At 40.5% G+C, this 26879-nt stretch overlaps 2 protein-coding genes and 1 pseudogene across 3 annotated transcripts in view; all 3 read right to left on the minus strand.

The window, feature by feature from the left end:
• Nucleotides 1-22076, minus strand: part of Hgd (homogentisate 1,2-dioxygenase) — a 48633-nt gene extending 26557 nt beyond the window's left edge. The window contains exons 1-4 of the mRNA XM_048346715.1: nucleotides 21444-22076; nucleotides 14825-14896; nucleotides 13527-13615; nucleotides 8588-8693 (exon numbers count right to left, since the gene is read on the minus strand). Of these exons, the coding sequence (XP_048202672.1) occupies nucleotides 8588-8693; nucleotides 13527-13615; nucleotides 14825-14896; nucleotides 21444-21458 (282 nt within the window). The 5' untranslated portion in view covers nucleotides 21459-22076. The remainder of the gene's footprint in view (nucleotides 1-8587; nucleotides 8694-13526; nucleotides 13616-14824; nucleotides 14897-21443) is intronic.
• Nucleotides 3036-26879, minus strand: part of Rabl3 (RAB, member of RAS oncogene family like 3) — a 62558-nt gene continuing 38714 nt past the window's right edge. Inside the window, exons 8-10 of one of the 2 annotated variants that reach the window (XR_007211009.1) lie at nucleotides 25364-26429; nucleotides 12872-12874; nucleotides 3036-3069 (exon numbers count right to left, since the gene is read on the minus strand). Coding sequence is in view for 1 of the 2 variants with exons in the window: in XM_048346721.1 (XP_048202678.1) it covers nucleotides 26364-26429 (66 nt within the window). In the remaining variant the exon portion in view is untranslated. Of the gene's footprint in view, nucleotides 3070-12871; nucleotides 12875-24990; nucleotides 26430-26879 lie in introns of those variants that run through there. The other variant, XM_048346721.1, reaches the window with a different exon arrangement.
• LOC125351550 lies at nucleotides 16242-16735 on the minus strand (annotated as a pseudogene).

Consider the following 26879-nt stretch of genomic DNA (forward strand, 5'->3'; position numbering starts at 1 on the left):
TAATTGGAGATAAGAGTCTCTTGGGGACTTTTCAATTTGAACCGAGATCCTCAGATCTCAGCCTCCTGAGTAGCTAGGATTACAGGTGTGAGCCACCAGAGCCCAACAGGAACAACTCTTTAACACGTAGATCATTGGGAGTCCTTCATCAAAACTATAGCGAAATGTATCTCCAAAGTTCATTTATTGAGCTGGGTACTGGTAGCTTGTGCCTGTAGTCCTAGCTACTCAGGAGGCTAAGATATGAGGATCACAGTTCGAAGCCAGCCAGGGCAGCAGGAAAGGTCATGAGACTCTTATCTCCAATTCACCACTTAAAAACCAAAAATTGAACTGTAGCTCAAAGTGGGAGAACATAAGTCTGCAGCAAAAGAGCTCAGGGACAGAGCCTAAGCCCAGAGTTCAAGCCCTACAACCACCAACAACAAAAAACAGTTTGTATATTGAAAACCCAACCCCTATGTTCATATGTCAGTGGTATCTGGATTAGAACCTTGGGGAAAGAATTAGGATTAGATGAAGTCATGAAAAGGAGTCCTCATGGTGATGTGCCTGCTTAGCAAGTACAATGCCCTGAGTTCAAATCCAAATGCCAGTTAAAAATAATGAAGGAAAGAAGGAAGGAAGGAAGACAAGGAAGGAGAAAGAGAAAGAAAGAAAGACACTTGTTATATAGTATTTACTTAATGTATAGCTGTGTGCCAGCTTTTGTACTAGGTGCTGGAGGTAAATATAACACCATCTCTGCCGTTAGGGAGCCCATTACAGAAACCCCAGGAGGTGTGTAGACTTCCCAATATGAAAATAAGGACACAGATAGTGGAAATGACTTTGGAACAGAAATGTAAACAGGAATATTCCCTCAGGAGCAAGTCCTGGCTCAGGGCCTATTTGACATTCTTGTATATGGAAAATAGATTCAAGCAATGAAATAATCCAGTTTGCCGACAGCTCCCATACCTTTTCAAGGAGTGAAATGGAAGTTGATAGAGATGAACAGTGAAAGGATCCAGTGAAAGGATGAACAGTACAAAGGATCCAGCAAGCTGTCCAGAGGGCTTCACAGAGTACTGTGCACTGTAATGTTGGCAAACACTCTGGATGCCTCCAGGGAAATGCAATCTAGTCTATTTATAAAAGGACAAGATCCGAGATCCAAGTTATCGGGGGAGCAAATTCAATAAATGCTTACAATTTTACTATTTGAAAGATGTTTGCTGGGTAGTGCAGATCCAATGGAGAGGATGGAGACTAGAGCCTATTGTCAAATGTCCTGAGAAATACTGAGTTCAATAAGGAAAGTAGCATTTTGAGTGGTTCTTTAAATAGTGGGATCGGGGAGGGAGTTTGCTGGGTAGTTATTTGTAGTTAAGGAAGAGAAAATTCCTGACAGATGAAAAAGTATAAAACAGTAAGAAGGAAAGTTTATGGTGCTGTCCTGGAATGGTATTGTGGCTAGCAAGGAAGGGGACAAATAGGGAAGTAGTGTGAATGCCAATGACAAAAAGTCAGGGTTCTTGTTCTCCCCTTTGAGGAGCCTGTGCCTGAGTGTATGGGTGAGATTAAAGATTGTTTTTCTCTGGGGGACAGTCTTGCTATAATTAGTTCAGGCTGACCTTGAAATTACAGTCTTCCCTGCCTCAGCCTCCCCAGTTCTGGTATGGAGACACTTATCAGCACACCTGACCGAAGTTTTTTGAGATGATAATTTGGTACAAATCATGCAGTGACAAAGGGTTCCAGAAGGCATATGGGTCAGTTGGAAGGTTATAATAAATTGTTCAGAAAGATGAGGTCAGTACTAGATGGAGTCAAGAAAAGGAAGAAAGACCAGAGAAACAGTAGACGCAAACTCTGCTGCAATATTTCTTAAAGTATGGTCTAACCTACATGGAAATCATCTGGGAAGATTCTTGGGGTCTGTTTCAGATTTAGCTGAGTGAGTTTCCAGGCAACAAAGCTGAGCAATTTACACTTTTAATAAACCCTCATGGTCAACTCTTAGGTATACTTAGGGAATCATCATTCTATGATCTTGACACCTAATTCCATGTAGAGGGAGAGTAAGAAGTTTTTTTTTGTTTTTTTTTTTAATGAGGGTAAAGAATTGATTCTGGATGTGTGAAAGAATGTTGTCAGGAGGAGACACAGGATGGACCTTGGTGGTACAATGCAGAATCTGTGGAGTTGGGACATATTAACCTGCCAGGTGAGGATTCTGAAATGCAGTAAAGATATATAAAACTTAGAGTTGAAATGACAGGTGGCGATCTGGGTACTTTTCATCAACTAACTCTCTCTCTCTCTCAAAGACAAAGAGAATCCAACCATAGTAGGGAATCATCAACTGTTATGTGAATGAAGCAAAGAGGAGGAAGCAGAGGAGAGTATTGGGGTTGGCTGTATCCCCCTGTATTTTCTTACGCTGAAGTCTGAAGCCCTACATCTCAGGACGTGACTAAATGATTAAGTAAAAACGAGGTCCTTAGGATGGACCCTAATGGAATATGACCAGTGTCCAGGTAAAAAGAAGCAAGAATACGATCAAGAACAGAAGGAAGTCAGTAACAGGCCTCAGAAGAAACACCCTCATTCAAAATGTACAATGGAAAGTGGGTTTTTATGGGTTAAGCTACCCAGTTTCCTTTTATTGTGGCAGTTCTAACGAAGTAATACAAGAGTAGAGAGGTAAAAGGGAGTGATAAGAAAGAGAAAAAAAGAAACTATGCAAGTGCCTAGGTCTGATACAGCCCTGAAGAAGATAAAAACAAATCAAAATAAAACTTAAGCTAGGAGCTAGTGGATCATGCCTGTAAGCTTTGCTATGCAAGAGTCTGAGATCTGAGGATCACAGTTCAAAGGCAGCCCAGTTGGAAAAGTCTGAGAGACTCTTATCTCCCATTAACCACTAAAAAGCCAGAAGTAGAGCTGAGGCTCAAGTAAGAAAGCTCTAGCCTTGAGCAAAAAAAAAAAAAAAAAAGTCAGGGACAAGGCCTAAAGCCCTGAGTTCAAGCCTCTGGACTAGCGCGCGCGCACACACACACACACACACACACACACACACACACACTAAACAAATACAATTTTAAAACTTAAAAAGAAAAGTTAGAAGTTGTCAGTAAATAGAAAAATTGAGCAAAAGTTTAAAGAGGGAGAGAAATCAAATACAAAAGTTTAAAGAGGTACAGTACGGGGGCTTTCAGGATGTCAGTATCTGGACAGTTCAGAAAATTTGACTGCAAGGTTGTATTATTTTGAAACATTTTTTATCATTTTCATATACTGGGAACAGAAGGAATTCTATTATATATGTTGTTAATTCTCTTTGAAGTACTTTGAACTTGGCCCTAATTATACTGTTGAGGACTAAAAGGTAATTTATTTTTTCAACCAAAGAGCTAAAACTCTGTCAAGAGTTCGACTTCTTGGGGCTCGGGATATGGCCTAGTGGCAAGAGTGCCTGCTTCATATACATGAGGCCCTGCGTTCGATTCCCCAGCACCACATATACAGAAAATGGCCAGAAGTGGCGCTGTGGCTCAAGTGGCAGAGTGCTAGCTTTGAGCAAAAAGAAGCCAGGGCTTCTCAGGGCTCAGGCCCTGAGTCCAAGCTCCAGGACTGGCCAAAAAAAAAAAAAAAAGAGTTCGACTTCCCCATAGTCAAAAGTTAGGAATAGAGTAATAAAGAAAACAAATTTAGAAAAAAATCTCTGACTTGTGAAGAGGAATGCTGATTCAAGAATGCTAATTGCAATCTGTAAAATGATGAATTGGATGCAGATTTGCTCATTAAATTCAGAGATTTCACAAGTTAGAGGAAGAAACATGATAAACAAAATTAGGCATAATTCTTATGTGAGATATTAATGGATTGAATTTATGTCCACAGGCTTCATTTAAATAAACTCAAGGGTTTGAATTCTCAAAGCATTGGTCAAATATAAACTAAAGAAGATGAAGGATTTGAGGGGATAGTCCCTAGTCTCCCTGGGAGAAAATAAAGTATCAAGTCCCATGATGCTCTCTGTCCCACGATGCTAAGAAGATTAGAGAGGAAATTTTAGTTGATTCACAGGTCTTGAAATTCTCAGAAATGTCCAAGGTTGGTAGTCAGTGAAGCTGTTGAAGAACTGAATTTGGACTTTGACTAGTGAAGGCATACTTATCATATAGGCTTTAGCTGGGAAGGACTGTCAAGCAAGTACCTAAATTTAGTTGTATCAGATTTTCTCAGTCAGAGCCTGAAGTACATATCTGGAAGAGGTTATATGTGGGGGGAGTGATGAATGCATAATGATATGGTTAATTAATGAAGGATAAAATTGGAAAGAGATATTAACTTGTCAAGAGGAAGTAAATGAAGAGACAAAAGGATCGACTTTTGTAAGATCATCTGGGTATCTCAAGGCCTGGGTAGCAGATGGCAGGTGACACAGGTCATAGGTCATCGGGACAGTGGTGTTTGGGAGGCACTTTGGAGTTCTCACGTACAGTTCTCACAGTGTCTATGACCACAGACTCACAAATGAGCACTGGAGATAAGAAGAAAGTCATTCGGTCACTGCCATTTCAAAAGTGGGCAAGGAAATCAAAACAAGAGAATGATGACACATTCAGGGACAAATGTACTGTGAGAATGGAAAATATGGAAATGAAAAATATGGAAAGAGGTAGCAAGGAGACAAATGGGTTAAGCAAGCAGAAAATTTTGATACAGTATGTTGATGACTCTCTCTTAACACAAACCGTTTTTTTTTTTGTTTTTTTTTGGCCAGTCCTGGGCCTTGTACTCAGGGCCTGAGCACTGTCCCTGGCTTCTTCCCGCTCAAGGCTAGCACTCTGCCACTTGAGCCACAGCGCTGCTTCTGGCCATTTTCTCTATATGTGGTGCTGGGGAATCGAACCTAGGGCCTCGTGTATCCAAGGCAGGCACTCTTGCCACTAGGCTATATCCCCAGCCCCACAAACTGTTTTTTTTAAACACAGTGACAGTGACTTTTTTTTTTTCTATGTATGTGGTGCTGAGGAATCGAACCCAGGGCTTCATGCATGCGAGGCAAGCACTCTACCACTAAGCCACATTCCCAGGCGTGACAGTGACTTTTTGAAGAAGGGCACATTGGTCAAAGCCTGAATGACTCCATTGGCCCCCCTCAAAAATAGAGTTTCTATTTTTTGCCTCTTTAACTTCTTCCTCCTGAATCTCTTCCCCGCTTTCCTGCAGCCACATTGGATTCTGGGAACAAAAGAACTGATCAATAAACATCTTGTGACAAGAATCAAATCTAACACCATCCCCTGCCAACACACATCAGGTAGCAGAGACTTTTTTTTTTTATCTTGACAAGTCCTTCCCTGCAAAATCCTGACTTCATGATCAACAAGGCCACCGTCTGACCAAGACTATTTAACTAAACATGCTTCTTGCCTAACTCCCATCTATAATCTAGAGGCTCTTGACAGTTCTCCAAAGATGAACTTAAGGGTCACTAGACACCTTTAGCTATTCTTTCAGAATTCAATTTTATTTTTTCCCCTCTGCTTTCAACACTACTTCTTTAACTGATGTATCAGGAGGTGTGACCTAGAGTGGTTTATTGGCACTCTTGGAGCTGGGACTTTGCACTCAAAGTGCTGGTAACATTCTTCTTCAAAATATACCTATTTGTGAATGAACATATACAATTGTTACAGGATCAGAGGTTTCCATATTCTATTTTGCTAATTTCTCCATCATTGGACTTTTTAGTAAGTATATGCTATTTGTATTAATCAGAAAAGGCTGGGTGGACCTGGTGGTCCCTATTTGTGATCTCAGAACTCAGGAAGTGGTGGCAGGAATATGGGCTACATAGTGAGATACAGTCACAGAAAGGGAGAGACAAGGAGGAAGGGGTGTGGAGGAGAGGAGGTGAAGGAGGAGGAAAAGAAAAGGAAGGAAGGAAAGAAGGAAGGAAGGAAGGAAGGAAGGAAGGAAGGAAGGAAGGAAGGAAGGAAGGAAGGGAGGCAAGGAGGGAAGGAAGAAAGGAAACCTTATATTGGAATAGCTTTCCTTTAATAAAAGAAAATAACTGTTTTAATGACAAAGGACAAGTTGGAAAGACACAGAGGTAAAGCAGTTAACATCTAAAGGTGGGGGAAACCAACAAAAAAAGATTATTTTAAATGAAATCTTGACTTAAATCCCATCACAGTGACCACAGGGGCCCCTATACCCTGTTTGCATATTAGTTGGGGGGGGTGTATGTGAATAATCTCAATCAATACAGTAACAATGGTTCTCCTTCTGGACTGCCCTCCTATCCCAAAGCTCTCTTGCTCAATTCATCCCCTTATACCCAAACTGTAGCCAGTGTAGGTTATAGTGCTTCCTTCTCCAAAGTTTATTTAAAATGCTCCTGGCTCTGGCTTAGCAGACATTTACCAACTTCTCTTCTTCTCGAGGTTTTCAGGACCTGTCCTTTCTTTTTCTTGCTAGCATCTGTAATGACTTAATTAACATTTTTATTTCAGAGATCTCTTGGTCTTTAGAGTTGTGGTTTCATAGCTTCTTTGGGTATACCATCTGTGCCTGCATATAGCCTTTCAAAACGAATGTGTCTGTGATAAGTAAAATGCATCAATAATAGCCAAGGAAATACAAATAATGATAGGTAGTACAAGTATGTTTCTGATGAGATTATATATCACATTCCCAGTAGAGCCACATCATTTAATTTCCTTAAAGGTCAGCTTTAAGCTTAATCCCCACTCCAAATAAATACAGAAGATGACCCCACTGTTCCCTATACAACTACTAACAAACTTACGGAGGTTTCAGCTGGAGGCTGAGGGCACAGCTGTAAACCATATGAGCAGGCAGAGGCACTGGAGCCCCTAGAACACCCCATTGCACTAGGGGTTGAATTGCTATTTTAAAGGCCACATAACTGAAACTTTTATTGGCCTATAATCCTTCATTTAGTCTAGCTCAGTGACTCTTACATTTAGTGTACATAAGAATTACCATATTGGAGAGCTGAGTGGGAGCAGGGGTCAGCTTTTGGTCAATTTGGTCCAATTTGCAAGTAGAGGCAGGGGACAACACATTAAACTTCACACAAGTTAAAGGATCCATTATTTAGACAAAATATCCTAGTTTTGAAATGACTGTGAGGTAGATGACATTTTAAGATGCTAATTCTTTTTTCATTCTGGATGCTTTGTCCCTATTGGAAATGGGTGGGTAGCATTCATGCTGTCCTCAGATATGTCTGTAATTAAAGGAAGAGATAGAACTAGGCAGGAAGCCAAAGGTGACTGCCAGTTATTCTGGCTTTTATTTTACAAGAAATCTCAGCATTTAAGAGAAGGAGACATATAGAAATTTGCAGAAATAGACAAAATGTGTTGGTAAGCAAAAGGGAGGCAACACACTTCCTTGGGCTGAGGAGAGAGAGAGAGACAGAATGAAAAAATAGTATCAAATAAAAAACTAAAATTACTTGTATATAAATTCTGAGGTGTTTTTTTTTTTCTCCTGTAATAGGGATTAAACTCAGGCCTTCCAGCTCTCTGCTCTTGTTTGCCTACCACACATCTACTTCTGGTTTTTGTTTGTGGCTAGTTACCTGTAGATAAGAGTCTCATGTATTTTTCTGCCTGGACTGGACTTGAACCTTGATCCTGAGATCTCAGCCTCCTGAGTACTAGGAGTACAGATGTAAGCCACCAGTGCCTGGTTAAACTTTGAGATTTATAGGTATGCCTTTACATACATATACCAAGATGGCTGCTGGCTGTCAGGCCCTATGTAAATCATGTTCATGTCTGTTCTCTCATGTAATGTTCACAAGTGTACTGCAGGGCCAGTGATGTTACCATATTTTGAAAAGTGAAACATCATGTCTCAATGAGGGGAGGGCCAGGGATGCAAGCCAAGGTGTGTTTTTCTCAGAGAGTTTAGCAGAGAGCACCATTAGGGTACTGGGTCTGTCTCACGGAGTATATAAAAAATAAGGATACTCAGAGGAAAAGCCCACATATCAATGGACCAAAAGGAAGAAACTTCTGGGTAAAGAATAGAACTGAGTATGAAGTTAACGTAACATCAATCTGTTACCACAGACTTCTCAAACACCTAGACTCTCACTCCTCTCTATACTACATTTCAGAGGCCTCTCATCAGGGATAGTAGATATTGAAAGTATTCTCTACATTTTTTGCTTGTGTTTAGGCTAATAACAACAAAACAAAAGGCTTGTGAGCATAGAGGTATTTTGATTTTGATCAGCCTATATTTTCCAGTCTATTAATCCATCTGGGCACACCTATCAAGTTTGAAGCACTATTATGCGTCTACATATCATTAAGCAAGAAACAATACAAGCTTACACAGACACACACACACACAATCAATCAATCGATCGATTGATCAATCAAATTAATCAACTTCGAAATCTCCAGTCAAGTTTGGGCCCAAAATAAACATATTAGCATTCATTTTTTGAAAAGTAGTCGAATTTTCTAAAACTTCTGGTCCTGACTTATATTTTTATTTCAGACTATTTCAGATACATAGTATTCTTCAATTCCCCAGTCTAGGTTACCTGGTTAGGATCAGGTTCAATTTCATCCCAGTTGTTAGTGACATTGCCTTGATCAATGGACTCAAAGGGTTTGTGAGTGACTGAAGGTAGAATCCGATACAGCCAGCTAGGGGAAAACAAGAACACATGTTATTTGGGATGATGCTCTGAGTAGTACAAAGACTGGTTCTGGAGGCACCATCAGGATGACACTCCAGTCAACAAGAATTCATGGGCTTTATTGTGACAAACAATGACAGCATCCCTTCTTAACAGGCCTTTGCCACCGTCCTCTTCTCACCTTCCCAAGACACTTACCATTCTTTACTTATTCCCATGATACCAAAAATAAAGGATTACTTTTCTCAATACTTATAAGGGGGGAAGAAGATACACTTTGAAGGATATCTGTTCAGAAAAATCCATAAACATGATACACATCCCAACCCTTTCTCTAATCCTTGCTAATAATCCTTGCTCTCCAAGATCAGAACAATGCATCCTACAAAGACTGCAAGAATATGGGTCCTATAATTGTTATTTTGGAAATACGAATCAATTTTGTATTTTGAAGTTATAGCATGATGCATTTCAATGATAAAATGAATCTAAGTAATTCAAAAGGTCTTCAGAGGTAAACATCTCCTTGTCCAGTTTCTTCAGAGTCATTCCTTAGAGGCATGAGAGCTTAACAACTTTCATGTTCTCCCAGATACCTCTAATGTGTATGTAAGCAGAGTTGCCAAATTGTGCTGTTTTCTTTTCCTACCAATAGTGTACAAGAGTGGCTGATCTCCCCATCTTCCTCCATCTGAAAGGATAATAATAACTTGTTTGATAGGTAAAAAATAATTCATTTAATTTTTAATTTCCTTTACTAGGAATATGTTTGAGAATCTGCTCATTTCCTTATATTAGCCTTGTGTAATTTTTTTCCCCATGAATTACTTGTACAAGTCCCACATTTTTTCAGTTGGTCAATTGTCTTTTGACATTATTTGGAAGACGTTTTGGAAATCAACACTTTTGTACTTCTTATAGTACTATGTGTCCCTTATTTATTATTGTATATATATGCCTTTCTTACTAGTTTTCTTTCCTTTTTCTTCAACATTCTACTCTCTGTATATTTCAAGGCCTGAGCCAAGGTCTCTCAGCCAAGACCAGATCTCAGAGTTCAGGAAGCAAAAGAAGAGTCTGGTGAGGAAATCTTGAATCCAATTCCAGGAGGAGAGTCCTCCAGAGGGTAAGAGGAACAGTGAAACTCAGTCAGAGGCACCCGAGTGGCTTCAGCATCCATTCCTCTGAAAGGACATGGAATGAAGAATCCTATTTCTGCCAGTGGAAGACCAGATCTGCTTTAATAGCCTCTGATCCTTTGGCCCAAGGGCAGTCTGCCTGGGGGGGCAACATCCAGGCCTTCTGGGAGAAACTGGATAGATTTATTCTTCTCCCCTGGAATTCCTCCAGATCTTGAAAATGTGATCTCAGACTTTGGACTTCGCCTGCTCTACACCCACCAGCATGTGATGTTGAAAGCATATGTGTGTATCTTAGTACCAGCTATGTGATTCCGGGCAAGTTGCTAAGTTTTCTAGATGTTTTTGTGTTCCTGGGGTTTGAATTCTCGGCCTGAGCTGTGTCCCTGGATTTTTGTGCTCAAGGCTCATGCTAGTGTTCTACCACTTGAGCCAGAGCTCTATTTCCTGCTTTTGGGTACTTAATTAGAGATAAGAATATCACAGAATTTCCTGCCTAGGCTGGCCCCAAACCTCCAAACTCTGACCTCAGTCTCCTGAGTAGCTAGGATCACAGGTGTAAGCCACCAGCACCCAGCAATGTTCTTTAGTCTTGTCTTCTAGGACTGAAAGAGTTCAGGTACCTAAAATGCCTAGCACAAGACAGCTGCTCATTTATTAGAAGCTTGTTGACCTGTTTGTCCTCCCTTAATCAGCTGTGCTCTTATCACAGTCTATAATTCCTTCATTCTCTGTCGTGTGTCTTATATTCTCAATCAACTGATCTAATGGAGAAAAATGCCATATGTATGAAACTGTAACCCCTCTGTACATCACTTTGACAACAAATAAATTTAAAAAAAAGAAATTCAGAGAAAGACAAAAATCTCTAATAGTTTTGTGGTTCCTTGCTTTCTGCTTTCAAAGAGTAGTGACTGAGAGCGGCTGGCTCACTTATGTTTGGGGCTGGATCTATCTTCCTACTGGGTTTGAAAATTTTCACAAAAATTCCTGTAGATACCTTTAGAGAGCTCTAAACTGATGGATGGGCCATACCTAGAATCCCTTATTTTTTAGCTGAGTTTATAAAACTCTTCAGGCAGCACTACATTGCCCTGGACAGAGATCTAATTCTGATTCAGGAAATGTTGCCAGCTTCTTAATGAAATGCCAACAGCTCCTTTTCAGCCTCCTGGAACAGAGCTCAGCTCCTGCTGGCTGAAGATATTGCTGAATAATGGAGGCAGGCAGCAAAATCTGGAGACCAGGTGGCCAGTTAGTGCATGGGCCATAAAGTCAAGAACATAGTCACTGAGGCCAGGTTGTCATAAATAAGAATGGAGAGGAATTGTCTGGAGCTTACCTTACTGGGTCTATTTGGCCGGGGGGTGGGGGGGAGGGAAGGAGGGAGGAAAGGGAGAAAAAGGGGGAAGGAAGGGAAGAGGAGAGAGAGAGAGAGAGAGAGAGAGAGAGAGAGAGAGAGAGAGAGAGAGAGAGAGAGAGAGAGAGAGAGAGAGAGAGAGAACAATATTTCTGCTTTGTTGTCCTTTTTTTTTTTTTTTAACCAGTCCTGGGTCTTGAACTCAGGGCCTGAGCACTGTTCCTGGCTTCTTTTTGCTCAAGGCTAGCTAGCACTCTGCCACTTGAGCCATAGCACCACGCCTGGCTCTTTCTGTATATGTGGTGCTGAGGAATTGACCCCAGGGCTTCATACATGTATGTGAGACAAGTACTCTGCCACTAGGCCATATTCCTGGCCCTGTCCTTTTTTTTTTTTTTTTTTTGTAGAGAAGAAGTTTCTATATGTAGCCAAACTCAACTGGCCTCAAACTCTTTTTTTTTTTTCTTTTTTGGCCAGTCCTGGAGCTTGGACTCAGGGCCTGAGCACTGTCCCTGGTTTCTTTTTGCTCAAGGCTATGGCCTCAAACTCTTAATCTTCCTGCCTCAGGCTCCCAAGGGCTGAAATTATAAGCATTTACCACCAAGCTTGACCCATTCTTTTCTTTTTTTTTTTATACTTCCTCTTTTCCTAACCCTCCATTGCACATACCTATCAAAAGAACTATTGACACTGATGATAACAAACCATCTGCCACAGCTTGTAATCAACTTTCTGATAACCTCCCAGAGATATCATGTAGTGAAAGCAGGAACTCAGTTTTGGTGGCAGTAAATGTTCAAATGAGGGTGATTTTAATAGTAACTAATATTAACTGAGCACAAGCCATGTAGTGTGCTATTTTTTTAATTATTTATTTTATTTTATTTTATCTTTTGCCAGTCCTACAGCTTGAACTCAGGGCCTAGGTGCTGTCCCTGAGCTTTTGTGTTTAAGGTTATCATTCTACTACTTGAGTAACAGCTCTACTTCTGGCTTTCTAGTGGTTAATTGGTGATAAGACTATCTCTGACTTTCCTGCCTGAGCTAGTTTCACACCATGATCCTCAGATCTCAGTCTCCTGAGTAGCTAGGATTATAGGTGTGAGCCACCAGCTACAGGCTCCTTTACACAATTCTTTTCTTTAATCCTCACTACAACTGTGGAACATAGTTGTGAAGTAGATGGAACCAGTACTTGAGATTAAGGGGCCTGACTGCAGAGTGCAGAAGCTTCACCACCAAGGGAAGCCCTGTTGATCATTTTTTGTTTTTGTCTTTTGGTTCCAGTACTAAGGCCTGAATGATGGTATTCTACTTCTCAAGTCACACCTCAACTTTCAAATATTTTGCTGGTTAATTGGAGGTAAGAGTCTCATAAACTTTATCTGCTTGGACAGTCTTTGAACTGCCATCCTCAGGTCTCAGCTTTCAGAAGTAGCTAGGATTATAGCCGGAACCACTAGTGCTTGCCCCATGTGCTTTTGTATTCACTTCCTCATCTGCTTCTCAGAGGGCCTTGGAGATAAACCCACTCCCTCCCTCCTTCTAAACAGTACAAGACTATCTGACCTATTGCCCACAGCTCCAGGTTCAGCCTTCTTTACAGGTGCCTTGGATTGAAATTCCTACCATCAGTTACTTCTTGCTTACATCATGACACTTTCCACTGCCTAAATCCACATCTACTGCCTTTGACCTGCTCCCCAGGAGTTAATCAAGAGAGCAAGTTCATAGACCTGTCTTGTGGGATTAGAGCGAGCATGGAACATGACATACTAATGTCAAGTTAATGAATGTGCTTGTTTCACACAAAGGAAAATCCCAGGGAGTATATTCTTGTGAATTCCAATTCACAAGGGGTGATAATACATGTCTTTACACTTTCCCAGCTTTGACTAACCATTTTCATATAAGGAATGTATGTAAGGCTTCTAATCAGCAGAGGAAGATATTGCTCTGAATCTTCTCATTGTAATTTACTCATTATATATTAATGACAAAAGGAATAAATCAAAAAACCCAAACTCAATTGGACAATCTTTGGAAGAAGGCCAGAATATGGGAAACATTCCTTTCTGAAATCCTTAGTAAGAATTTGTAAATGGAACTGGGCTTGGCTTTTCTAGCCTCTGTGTAGTTGTTCCCTTTCTCTCTCCCACTGGTCCTTTGATTCTAGCTGGGGACAAGACTTAGTATGCCTGGCTGTGACTCCTGACCCAGGACGCACTGGAGAAGGACCTTGGGCAGCTCTTGGAGGCTGGACTTCAGCTGCAGGAGACAGCACAATGTTCTGGCCATAGTTCCTACAAGCTACAGGTCAGAATTGATCTAACCCCTGTACCTTCTCTTATTGGTGCTCCGTGGACAAGTAAAGGCTGATCCTGAGAGCTGTTCAGCATACAGATTGTAGGGGCAGACTTGCGGGTTATTCTAGAACAAAGGAGATAATGAACATTATCACACAAATTCAGAAAGCATCCTATTTTCCCTCCAACTAACTCAGGAGGGAACCCTGCTCTGCATGGGGGTGCTCTGGGCCATTGCACATGAGTCTCTCCAACCCACATATCCTTCTTGTAGTGACTTTTTAATGTGACTTCCTTGTGATTATAAAAGGAATACATACTTCTTGTAGAAAATTTATAAAATATATGATATCATCCATGATTTCACCAACCAGAAGAGCCAGTGCTAATATTTCTTTTGATTCTTATCATCCAAAATAGGGATCTTAGGATAAATGTCATCCTATAAAAATTGGGACAACCCTTTTTGTTTTCTTTGAAAGGAAATACTATTTCATAAGCATTTTTCATGCCATGAAAAACTCTTCAAATTTTTTTTTTTTTTTTTTTTTTTTTTTTTTTTTTTTGGCCAGTCCTGGGCCTTGGACTCAGGGCCTGAGCACTGTCCCTGGCTTCTTCCCGCTCTAGGCTAGCACTCCACCACTTGAGCCACAGCGCCGCTTCTGGCCGTTTTCTGTATATGTGGTGCTGGGGAATCAAACCTAGGGCCTCGTGTATCCGAGGCAGGCACTCTTGCCACTAGGCTATATCCCCAGCCCCTCTTCAAAATTTTTGGAAAAATTTTGTTTGCTATAGTTTTTGTAACTATAACCAACACCAATACGAATGCCTTTGTGCGTCTATTTGTAAAGTAACTTATTTTATCAGCATTATTATATTTGATGCTATTCAAGGGAATTACCGGGAAGTCTCCTTAACGCTGGACTTTGGGGCTTGTCCTGGAAGTCCTACTGTTAATCTTGCTAATATGGGTTGGAAGCTTTGTTCTCATTGGTAACTGCCAATTCACTTTTTAAATTTTCTAAAAATTGTTATTTATATAGGTGATGTACAGAGGGGTTATAATTATATGTCAGGTAAAGAGTACATTTCTTTTTTGGACAATGTCACTCACCCCTTCCCTCGTTCTCTCCCAGTTTTCCCCTCCCATCCCCACCCACATATTGTAAAGTTCATTTTCAACACCAATTCATTTTTAAACTTTTAATTTTGTTGCCCTGTGTCCAAATTGTCCTAATGACTTGTGACAACTCTTAGTCAGTGGACCTGATTAATTGAAAGAGCCTTGTTGGATCTGAGAGTTAGTGGATTGGGTTACTCCATTCATTCATACCTGCCCTTCTGGTAGGGAACCTGGACAGCGAGGGTCTTCTGAAGCAAATTCGTTCCCAAATCCAGAAATGTACTACAGGTGAAAAAGACACAAAATGCTACCGTTAATGGGATTCAAGGTGAGCATGACAGCGTTCACAGTCTACAAAGGTACAAATTTCTATATGGATGTTCCATGTGTAGTATCTTGAGTGTGTCTTGGCATATAAACATAGTCTGCATGAATTTTAAATTTTTTTTTTTTTTTTGGCCAGTCCTGGGCCTTGGACTCAGGGCCTGAGCACTGTCCCTGGCTTCTTTTTGCTCAAGGCTAGCACTCTGCCACTTGAGCCACAGCGCCACTTCTGGCCATTTTCTGTATATGTGGTGCTGGGGAATCGAACCCAGGGCCTCATGTATATGAGGCAAGCACTCTTGCCACTAGGCCATATCCCCAGCCCGTCTGCATGAATTTTAAAGGCTTACTAGTTAATCAGAAAAATGCTGGACATTGCATGTAATTCTTTGCCCTTATCTGTATGTACCTGGCTGATTTTATAGGCTTGTTTTTAATGATGCTTTTCCACCTGCAACCTCTTTGATTCTGGTTCCATCTGGGAATTCTGAGAGAGAAAATGGCATACACATTGCCTTCAACCCAGATTAGCAGGGTCTTGCTAGGCCTAGATTACAATTTCTCTGAATTTGGGGCTTTGTTGCTCTTCTGCACTCTAACATAAAAAGTAACTTGAAACCACTCATGGCTCACATCTGTAATCCTAGTTGCTCAGGAGTCTGGCATCCAGAGTATTGTGATTGGGGCCAGACTGGGCAGAAATGCCTATGACATTTTGTCTTCCTTAGAAAAGCAGACCTGGAAGCATGGCTCAAATGGTACAGCATCATTTACGCAAACATGAAATGTTCAATACAAGCCCTAGTAATACACACACACACACCACCACCACCACCACCAACAACAACAACAACTTAGAAGTATGGAGAACTAAACTGACTGCAAAAATCCTTGCCAGAAAGTTCTCTCCAGACTTGCCTACTTGTAGGCAGAAGCCCATGTTGTCTGCTTCATCTACAGAGCACTTGCACATATATATATATTTGTATCTGTTTGGCTATATGAAAAGGAAGCTTACAAGAAGGTATTTAGGAAATGGGCCAGCCCTGGATTTAGAATAGCACAATGGAACTACTGTGATTGCTGTTTCTTAGCTTTGTACCCAGAAAAAGAAGCAAAAAGAGTTTCTCAACAAGGTAAATTATGAGGATCCTGTGAAATTTACTATTTTTTTTCATAGTGAAGACTGCTTTATTGGTGGCAATTGGTACAAGTCAATAAATATTGATCCCCAAAGTGGAGCTCAGTAATTTAGAAGATTACTGGCCCATAGAGAGCTGAATGAAATGGAACCAAGTGATTGCTAGTTTAATGAAAGCCGATTCTGCTTCTTGAGAAATGAGCACCTAGCCAGCTGAGACATGGCCTGTGTGTTTCACCAAGTGTGAGGTCTACAGTGGCTCCGTACAGGAGAGCATCTGCTTCCCCAACCTTTGGGCACACTGCAATTCTATTCTCTTCCTGCTTGAGACAGCTTTTGTTTCTCTGAAATTTAGTTTTCAAAATGCCTGCCTGAAGCAGTGTTTATGATCCTTTGGGTAATTCGAAGAAGAGCCAGCAAGTTCTGTAACATTTTGGCTCTGTTACTACATACCAACCATAACTTGAGACTTATTCTTACATTTGGCTGGGGGTGGTGGTGGTGGTGGAATTGACAGGCTATTACTAGAGACTTAATTCCAGACCTCATCATTGCTAGGTAAGTGCTCTACCACCTGGGCCATTGCCCAGGCCCTTTGAGACATCCACAATGCTTAACATACCTTGACTTTTATCATAGGTCTGTCATTGCCTGGCTTCCTTGTGCTTGCATAAATCTCATGAAGGCTGGGACTGTGTCAGTCTTATTCACTTCTGTGTATTCTGAGCCTTGGCTCATGGAAGCTATTTAGTAGATACTTATTGACTGACTTAGTTTTTCATTTAGAGTTAGTTCTGTGGGTCCATGTTTGCTGTGGTAAGTGGAGTTAGAACCTCTACCACTGTAACTTAAACACGGATTGATTTTAGCCCAGGCTAAGGAGAGGGCTGCCTTGCTGGGTGAGTGAAATGCTTCCATCTGAGTTGTGAAATGCCCCCATCTAAAAGAAGGGTGGCTGAGGGTGGAGGCTGGGGCCTCCAGAGTTCTTGGCAACTTGGGGAAAGATGAGCTAGATATGACACGCCTGGATGTGTGAGTGATGATCAGGCCAATAGTGTCTAAATTTGGAAGAAACAGGAAATGTAAAATGTTATGACCTAGAAAGCAATGAAGTGAAATTATTCTTTTGCCCTCAGATTTTTTTGCGGGGGGGCTGATTTGGTGGGGGTGCTGAAAATTAAACTTAGGGCCTTATGCCCAGTAAGCATGCTCTCTATCACTGGATGACACCAACCGTCCCCATGATTCTTTTTTGTCTGTTTGGAAATCTTTCATTGCATACACACACACACACACACACACACACACACACACACACACACAGACATCCATCCAACAATATAATCACATGTGTTCACAGCAGTAGCATGCAGTTTGCAATGACATTTTTAGGGGAAACAGCAAAGACTGTCCAGTATCTTGATTCCCCACAGAATATAATTTTCCTCTCTCAAAATGAACTTCAAGCTCCCCATCAACAGGATTGTGTCTGAGCTACTGGGAATGAGTAATGACCTCAAATTATCTTTGATTCTACAAAATGGAATTTTAGACAAGCCTATGTCTGAAGCCACTGAGTATTACAGTGCTTCCTTTTGTGACTTGGTTGCATTGTTCCTATCTGTAAGGAAGAAGGAAAGCCTGAGAACTATCCAGTCCAGCTGAGCTTTCTGGAAGGCATGGGTGGTTTTGCTCATTAAGCTTTCCCATTCTTTGCAACTGCTGGCCTCAAAACAGAGGGCACAAAGGTGTTCAGAACAAGGAAAAAGAGATTTAGTGTCTGTGCTTCTGAAGCATTTGATTTAGGCTGTGCTCTTAAAAAAAAAAGCAGAAAGAACAGCTGGTAGTTTGGAAGGGAGCCACTGAGACTGAGGCTGGAAAGAGGTATGAATTCTTAATCCCATTTCTCCATCTTAGTTCAATGCATTGGCTGGGCAGGGAGCGGGAATGAGGTTGGAAATTACTGAGTCACCGTTGATTTGGTTGGTTTTTCCAAATCCTCTGAGAGCAGATTTATAAAGGAGGTTTTTTTTTTTTTTTTAGAGCCTTAAAATGCCATGTCCCTCACTGCTGAAGGCAAGTGAACTGAAGAAGCTGTATTTTGCAGCTGCATTCTCAAGGATCTGAGCCCAAGGGCAGAACCTAAATTCTGCCTTATTCAACGATGCAAATCTAAGCTTTCAACCCCAGCTGGATCAATGATTATGTGAAGATATGCCCTATCAAAAATGAAATGAAATGATCGGAGAGTGTTTTTATATTTCCTTCAGTTCAGGTTTCTGAATAATTTGATCCTACCCCAAATTATGACTTTCTTTCTTTCCAAGAGAATTACTTGCACATTTCTAAATGAAAAGAAGAAATGACTAAGGTCCACGTGACTTCCGTTCCATCAGCATTTTTGGCAGCTTGCTCGCATACAGCTTTTTAATTCTCACTTGGTCCCCAGGATATGATTAACTTGTCAGAGTAGGTTTATGAGGTGCTTTCTCCTGAGTCAGAATCTAGGTAACACCTGATGGGAGGAGCAGATGGTGCACCCCACTTCCTTTTACTTGCCATGAAAGAGACAAGTCAGGGTAGAAATGGAGCTACTTCTCAGCCTTTGTTTCCTCATGCAGACAATCCACTATTTCTAGTTAACCTAGAAAGGAAAAGAGAATATTCTTCCTATAATGCCGGTAAAAGATAACTGCATCTTAATCTGGGAGTGTTGGTTAACATACCAGAAAAGTTTGTTACACTTGAAGATGTGATTAAGGAAATTTCAGATGTGGCTGTGTGCTAATTGTAATCACTACTATCTTGTTAAGACGGAGCTAAAAGGAGATTTGATTGAAAAGCAGAAAAAGGTGAAGGCAGAAGCAGATTTGAGTGATTTTCTTTGAAGAGAGAGGAAGAAGCCACAAGCCAAGAAATGTAGGCATCTCCTTGAAGCTGGTGCTGACAGGACTCATATTCGCCTATCTCTGGAAGGAATTAGCTAGGCTGACACTTTTGGTTTTAGCTCGGTAAAACTGATTTCATACTTCTGACCTCCAGAACTATAACAGAATAAGTCTGTGCTGTTTTAGGCCAGTACATTTTTGGTAATTTGTTACAGCAACAATGAGAAGCTATGTAGGGCAGTGGGTCCTCTCTTTGGCTAATCATCGGAATCACTTCAGACTCAAAACTAGTGTATCAAGTATCTATTGGTGAGGTTCTGAGTCTGCATTTGCAATCAGCTTTTCATTTTATAAATGAGGGAGTCAAAGTTTGGAAAGTGGAGTAGCTTATTCAGGAACAAAGGGCAGTCCATTTTAAATTTAACTTTATTATCTTCTAAGTTCCCTTTCCCTCGTTGTGCTTTTATGTAAATGTGATTTCATTTGAGGTTTTTATGTTGACATATCCATTAAAGTGAGGAGGAAAAAGATGAAAAACATTTTTTAAGTTACATAATGTTTATTGATTAGGATGGATATGATGCAGTAGTCTGGCTTTCTGGGTTTAGATTCCTGACCTCTGGAGCTAACTTTTTCTTCTGGAGATTAGACAGCAGGCTGCAAATGTCTTTGAAATTGAGAACAAAGACCAGTATGCAATTTATATTAGTGTGGTGTTGCTTTGAATAAGGAGTTGCTTAAAATTACAGCAGGGTTTTAGATATGATTTATTTATAAATGGTATAGATGTTCCCAACCCCCGCTGAACTTCCTTGTACGATTTTCATCAGAAAAGTTTCTATGTATTCTCCACACTTCAAATTTTCCATGACCTCCATAGTTATGACGAACCCCTGCCCACTGCCCTAGATCCATACATCCACCGACCTCCTGGATATGTCATGTCCCTTTGGCTGTTCCTCTGGCAACTCCAATTTCATCCGAACACTGGAATCCCAGAACATTCAGGGTCTTTCTGCATATTTTGCTTTCTCTGGCCTCCCTCATCCCTTTTCACGTTGCCAATGCTGGCTTCACTCTCAAGAAGTTTCTTGACTCTGTGGATATAGACTTTGTTCATATTCTATATTAATCTGCTGCATTATAGGCTAGCACATATTACTTGATGAATGAAAAAATGAGTTAACACTCAGGTAAAGAAGCTCTTTACTCTAGTGTTTGTAGGATGCCCATTAATTAGAGAGCTCTTTGATGCTTCATACTCAGCAACAGGTTCAGAGCTTTAGGGTAATATTCAACCAGTGCATTCTGGGAAGAAACCTGGGGAGAGAAGCCTGGCCAACCCATCATAAGCCAAAGTTCCAGGAAGGTCTACTCATATGTGTTGACATATATGTCTGTGCTACTTGTATATATGACAAAAGCCTGGGAAAGGTGTTGGCATGGTCTTAGTTTCTTTTTCTTTTTGGGAGATACTGTGTTTTGAGCTCAGGACCTCATGTTCCCTGTGCCACTGGAGTCACACCTTCAGCTAGACATTGGGACACATTCCTTTGCTTGCTTAAAGGCATCAGTCTACTAGGAACTACCAAGGTTCTTTTTTATTTCAGCTGAGCTGTAGATTCAGACAAACCCAAGTTCTAGCATGGTGTCCATCACTGATCAGCCCTGTGCTTGGGAGATCCTGTAGTCTCTTTGAGCTTTGCTTTCCTGGTTAAATAGAAACAAGAATATCGATATCCTAGCTTTACTGTGAAGATGACATGAGTCAATTCAGAGTTAAAATGCCTAGCACCAAACACTTACAATTTTAAATTGTGCCCTAAATAAAAGAACTATTTCTCAGAGAAGGTTCAAGGTCTTGTACTGACCAAGGCTGATTCTGAATATCAAAATAGGTGAACAGATTAAGCCTATCTAATTGGCTGGCTGGAAGCAGTCCAGGAAGTTGCAGGTCTAGAACCATGCCAGAAAGCAGAATGATGTAGTGAAAAATGTGTGTGTGTGTGTGCCTGTGCATGCGCACACATGCATGGTTGATGAAGGGAAGCCCTTAGGATGTCCACAGATCCCTAAAACAATATTTGAAATGAACATAGGCAGGAGATGGCTAATCTCTTTCTTTTCCTTGTCTCCCCAGCCTCAATCATGGTCAGAGATACCATGGTGAAGCCTCTGAACACAGTGATTTGGACCTGACCCTGCTCCAAGTCTTTTTCAATTCTGATATCCTGGAGTTCTCAGAAGGTGAAGAAACCACAACAAACTTATAAGACTTTTTTCCTCTCTCCCTTTCTTCTTTCCTTCCCCCCCCCCCCCCCACTTCTTTTAAAAATCCCCTCTCCTCCCCCACCTTTACAGTGCTGGGAGTCGAATGCAGGGATTCTAATATGATAAGAATACTCTACACTTGACCTACATCTAGCCATATGATAGTCTCTGATCTTAGTTCACGCCCCAGCCAGATGGGGCTTACCTTTAACTCTGCCATTTTTCTTCCTGCTGCAAGACTTCTGGAAACACAGGCCAGAGAGTATGAAAGCCAAGTGCTTCTGTTTCTTCTTAAAGCTTCTCTCTGGCTGTTCTTGATCTCACCACTTCACTGTGAATCTCCTGGTCCACAGCTCACTCAAGAAGAATCACCTTACTGATAAACTAGAGAGAAAGTCCAGCAAATTCTTACACAATTACTTTTGTTTTCTTATTAAACATGGGCTGTTTATGAAAGTTTGCAGAATCCTGGTTATTTTTCAGCAGAGGTAAATATTGGCTAATCATTTGTTGTACTTAAAAGAAGCAGAGTTCTTTCAAAAGATCTGGGAAAGGAACTATGGGAGTTAGAGATTTCTGGATGAGGCAGCAATTCTTACTCAGGCCTGGAAGGAATGTGACAGAGTGTCCAGTCCCCATGGAATCACTAAAAAATAAAAGAAGTGCATTCTGACCCAGGTGTTTCTAGAGCTGCTTAAAGACAGGGAGCAGCCCCAGTTTTCCTGCAGATCCCTTCTGGGGATGAGCTTAGGTTCTGGGGTAGACTCATTTCCTAAAGCATTTCACTTAAAGGAAACTGAGATATTAACTATAATTTGTCTTAACTTCTGAACTATATCGAGTACTCTCATCAATTCTTTAAGAATTTTGTTTCCTAATGGGTGCCTGTGATCCTAGCTACTCAGGAGGCTAAGATCTGAGGATCATAGTTTCAAGCCAGACAAATCCCAGAGATAATTCTTATCTCTAACTAACCAATGAAAAGCTGCTAGTGGAGGTGTGGCTCAAGTGGTAGAATGACAGCCCTGAGTGGAAAAAGTGGATTGAGAACTCCAGGCCCCCAATTCAAGTCCTAATACTAGCACAAAATGAATGAGTGAAAGTATAATGTCTATAATCTATGTATTCTCTAATTTCTTAGTTTTTCTGAAATAGCAGATCCCTGAAATCACTTGGCTTGCCTGTCAAAATATAAAATCCTGTATGTATTGCATACATACAGAAATAAGACAGGAAGAAGGGGGCAGAGATGAAATCCTGGAATCTGCATTTGAAGCTCATATTTCAGGAGATTTTTATGCACTGTTGAGTTTTAAAGCAATTGATGTAAGTCCTTAAATGAAGAAGTTCATTAATTGTAACTGGAAGTCACATCCCTTTTCCTGCCCTATGGAACAGCCTTGGCAAACTGTCTCTACACAATGTGTACTAGCAAACAGATGATGCAATATTTGAGGCCCAGAACTAGATTTCTTGGGACTTTTCCTTCTCACTACAATGATTTAGTTGAGTCTTGTGACTATAGAGAAATATATTCTTAATTTTCTTCTCTTGCTTTTCTTCAAGCCTATCCTCCACTCTTTGAATTTTAACAGATATTAAATCAATGAAGGCACCCTGTTAGACCTCTAAACTTAAAATAGGATGCTGCCTGTGATTTAAAAAAAATTAGTTAAGCCACCATGTAGTAAATCCACACACAAAGCTCCTGTGTTAGGTAATATAACACATAGCACTGAAAAGACTCTAAAGCACGGACAGTGGCAGTATTTAGGAGCTCTTCATCTCAGTCCAAAGGCCCAGGACATCAGTTTCAGGAAGCTCATTTTCAAAATGGACAGAAAACCATCAGCATGGGGCACTGGGACTATATCCTGAATGCCTCATGAAGGGAATGCTAATAAGCACTTGTGCAAAACTGTTCTTTGGAATAGCTTTTTATAGAGTACATAGAAAGGAAGATTTCTCTTCTCATTCATGGCAAAGGCACCTATTACAAAAGACAGGTTAACAAGATAAAACCATACCCATTTATTCAATATAAGTTTGAAGAGTCCAAGCCATTGGAGAAACTAATAGATTTTTTAGATACATCAAAACCTATGCATATCTGTTATGCAAAAATACTATTGTTTTTTTTTTTTTTTGCCAGTCCTGGGGCTTGGACTCAGGGCCTGAGCACTGTCCCTGGCTTCTTCTTGCTCAAGGCTAGCACTCTGCCACTTGAGCCACAGCGCCACTTCTGGCCATTTTCTGTATATGTGGTGCTGGGGAATCGAACCTAGGGCCTCATGTATACGAGGCAAGCACTCTAGCCACTAGGCCATATCCCCAGCCCGCAAAAATACTATTGGGAAGGCAGAAGGACAGAGCTAATGAACTTAGTAAGGCCTAATATTCGGGTTCTTCTTGGAATCTCTGTCTTTGAAGGAATGTACCTCTGAATACAGATTTAGGAATCTATCTTGTGAGAGTTCAACTAGGTTATTTTTGTTGGTACTGGGGCTTGAACTAGAGTGACATTTCCAGCCAGGCCTTTTGCTGGTTAATTGATGATGACATATCTTGGACTTTTCTGTCCTGGCTGGCTTCACATCACAATCCTCAGATCTCAGCCTCTTGAGTATCTAGGATTACACATATAAGCCACTAGCACCTGCTTAGACAGTTAGGTTTTGTGGCCTGTATTCAGGAAGAGGGGGTGAAAGGCAGGTGTGAGTGACTTCCTGGGCTCCTACTGTTTTCTCAAATGCTCAGGTGCAACATTTTGCCATAAAATGTCCTAAGCCCCACTGGCATTAAGGAGGAGAGAAGAACCCAAATCCTTAATTGTATTCCAAATAAGGGTCTTGCTAAGTTGAGGGACAGATGAATGCCTATTGCCTTGACACCAGGCACCTCCTGGTTGCCAGCTACAATGAGTGAGAAAATTGGTTTAGAACTCTCAATTTGCAGAAGGTGTACAAACAAACAAACAACAAACACAACCTCTATTACTAGCAGCTTACCCAAGCACAAAGGTGAATTAAATACATTAAAAACCATTTGGGTTTTTATACTTGCATGTTTTCAGAGTCCAGAGTGCTAACCATTACACCATGGAACCTGATACTTGCATATTTTCTGTAAGCAAGTTTTATGACTACATCTTAAAATTATGCTTCAAAAGCATTGTTTTTTAAGTCTGGTTGTTGAAGTCCATTTTGGTAAATAGCCTTATTTTGCTGCTACTAATTCTTGCAAGAAATTTACTTTAGATAATCAACTTTATTTTTCTTAGAAAACTCTAATTCTCAGAATTAATTTGGTAACAAGAAGTGGAGATAGGAATACTGTTCATTTTTTAATGCTGACCCTGGAGTCATCAGTGATGGATTTATTTATTTTGGTGGTGGGGATGGAGCCAAGGGCAAATACTCTGCCACTGACCTATATCCTTAGCTTACTTTTATTTCTTAGTAAGAAAAGAAAATAAAGACATTTGGATGGATTTTTTTAATTTGAAAAGAGAAGGAAAGATTTAGTTTTAATTTTCAATTTTTATTTTCATAGTACTGAGGATTAACTCTAGTGTTTCACACACACTAAACAAGTACACTTCTCCGACATTTCCATCCCCTTGGTTTGTTTTTAACAAGGGAACTACAAAGAGTTTTGGATGATTTAGGCCCTTGTGTAGCATTTGGTTTTCTACTTCCCAACTGTACAGCCTCTGCCACAATGCACTTGGGCCACATTCCACACACAGAACATGATCTGCATGACTCTATTTTATGTTAAAAAACAAACAAAACAAAACCAACCAGTGCTAGCTCTTGTCAATGAGGGAGGCAAGAAGAACAGTAGAAAAGTGAGCTGATGAAAAGTGCCTTCAAAAAGCTTTTGCAAATTCCCCAGACTGCTGCTCCCAAAGTACTCACTAACATTTTAATATCCTCTCTTGGCCTACCTTGACTTCCAGTGTACTTCTAAAATTTAATTAACATGGAAGAGAAAATGAATTTAGTTCTTTTTTACCTCATGTTAAAACAAGAACTAAAATGATTACTTTATAATATAGAGCAAAATCAGGAGAGCGGAGAACTGCAGCAGAGAGGGAAAGAACATAGATGATCACACACACACATACACACACACATGCAGAAAGCTTTGTAGTGACTATGGAAACCAAGAATCCTAGCTCATAATTCATATATATATATATGTTGCTTATTTTCATTTTTCCCCATTAATACATTGTTGATACAAAAATCACATTCTTCGTTTACTGTTTATTGCTAAGGGACAAGTCAGGAGCTGAATTTCCTTAAAAAGAAAGTAAACATCAAAGAGTAAACATCCAATCTTTTACTGCCCTTGTGCAGGTTTTAGATTTCTCCCTACTCTATCCAAACAGAAAAGAGTATGAGACTGCAGGCAGCTGCAACCTAAAGGGTGAAGAAGCTGTCAATTGCTCACAGAATTCTTCTTTTCTGGTCCTGCTGTTCTCTATGTATTATTAATCTCTATTTATATTTAACTCCATCTATTAGTCTGCCCCTCTCAGCCACCAAGCCATTTAGAGAGCAAAGGAGAGGGTTGCTATTCTTAGGCATTCCTGCTGTGTAATGAGGGTAGAGACAATTAAATAACACCATTGGCCTCTTTGAAAAGGAGAGAGATTATTTGAGGTGGACAACTCAGGACTGGTTACCTAACCTTTCTCCTTAAGGAGGTAACAGAACAGAGATACATTTTTGAAGTACTTAATTAAGCCTTCAGCAATGAGTGTGGGAAAACTACAGCCCCGTAAGGAAAGCCCTTCCGTGCCAAGAAAGAGTAAAGTTTCTCTGCAGTACCTTGTCACTGCTCATTTACTGCATCCTTGTGAAAACATCTCCTATTTCCACCAGGCTGTGAACATGATCTATAAACAGGGACAGAAGAAAGGTGGGGAACATAAAGAACAGGGACAGAGTTTGGACTTCCCATGTTGTAGCCTCCTTTCATTTTTCTATTAAAGGGTAAAGGTAGCATTTAAAGTTGCTTCCATCAAAAGGCTGAGACGTAAATAATTGACACAGCAAAAGGAAAGCTGTGGCAACTGCCCCACTGTGTGCTCTCTCTTCCAAGGGATGAGGGTAATTCAGTCATAATGAAGGCTCTTAAACGTTCCTCCCCAAAACCTTTTTCGATCAGGAAAGCCTGGAATCTGTAGGCAAAACACACAATCACATTAAGTTTTGAGCAGGGAGAGTTCAAATGCCATATTATTTTCCTATTTTCTGTCCATATATTCTAGCCTATTTATTATAGAGCCAGTTTTCTGAAGTTTTACTCAGAAAACTGCAGAATATTAAATAAAAAGAAATCCTACCAAAATGGAAAACATTGGTCAACAAACTAGAGACACTGTCATCTAATTGGCAAGGACGAAGTGAATTTCTTAAAATCACTAACTGGACTTTTATGTAAACTATGTGTATTGTGACAGGATCTGGAAATAAACATTTGAGTCTCCAACAAATGGTTACTTTTGTTATTTTATACAATTTTATCTCTAGGTTTGTCTTGTATCTTAGATCTTCACTGATTTTTTTTCTTTTGTCTTTAACAGAAGAAAATAAGTTCATTGAGCCTACAGAGCCACCAACTTTTTAAG

This window comes from Perognathus longimembris, chromosome 5 (assembly GCF_023159225.1).
Source record: "Perognathus longimembris pacificus isolate PPM17 chromosome 5, ASM2315922v1, whole genome shotgun sequence".
NCBI lineage: Eukaryota > Metazoa > Chordata > Mammalia > Rodentia > Heteromyidae > Perognathus > Perognathus longimembris.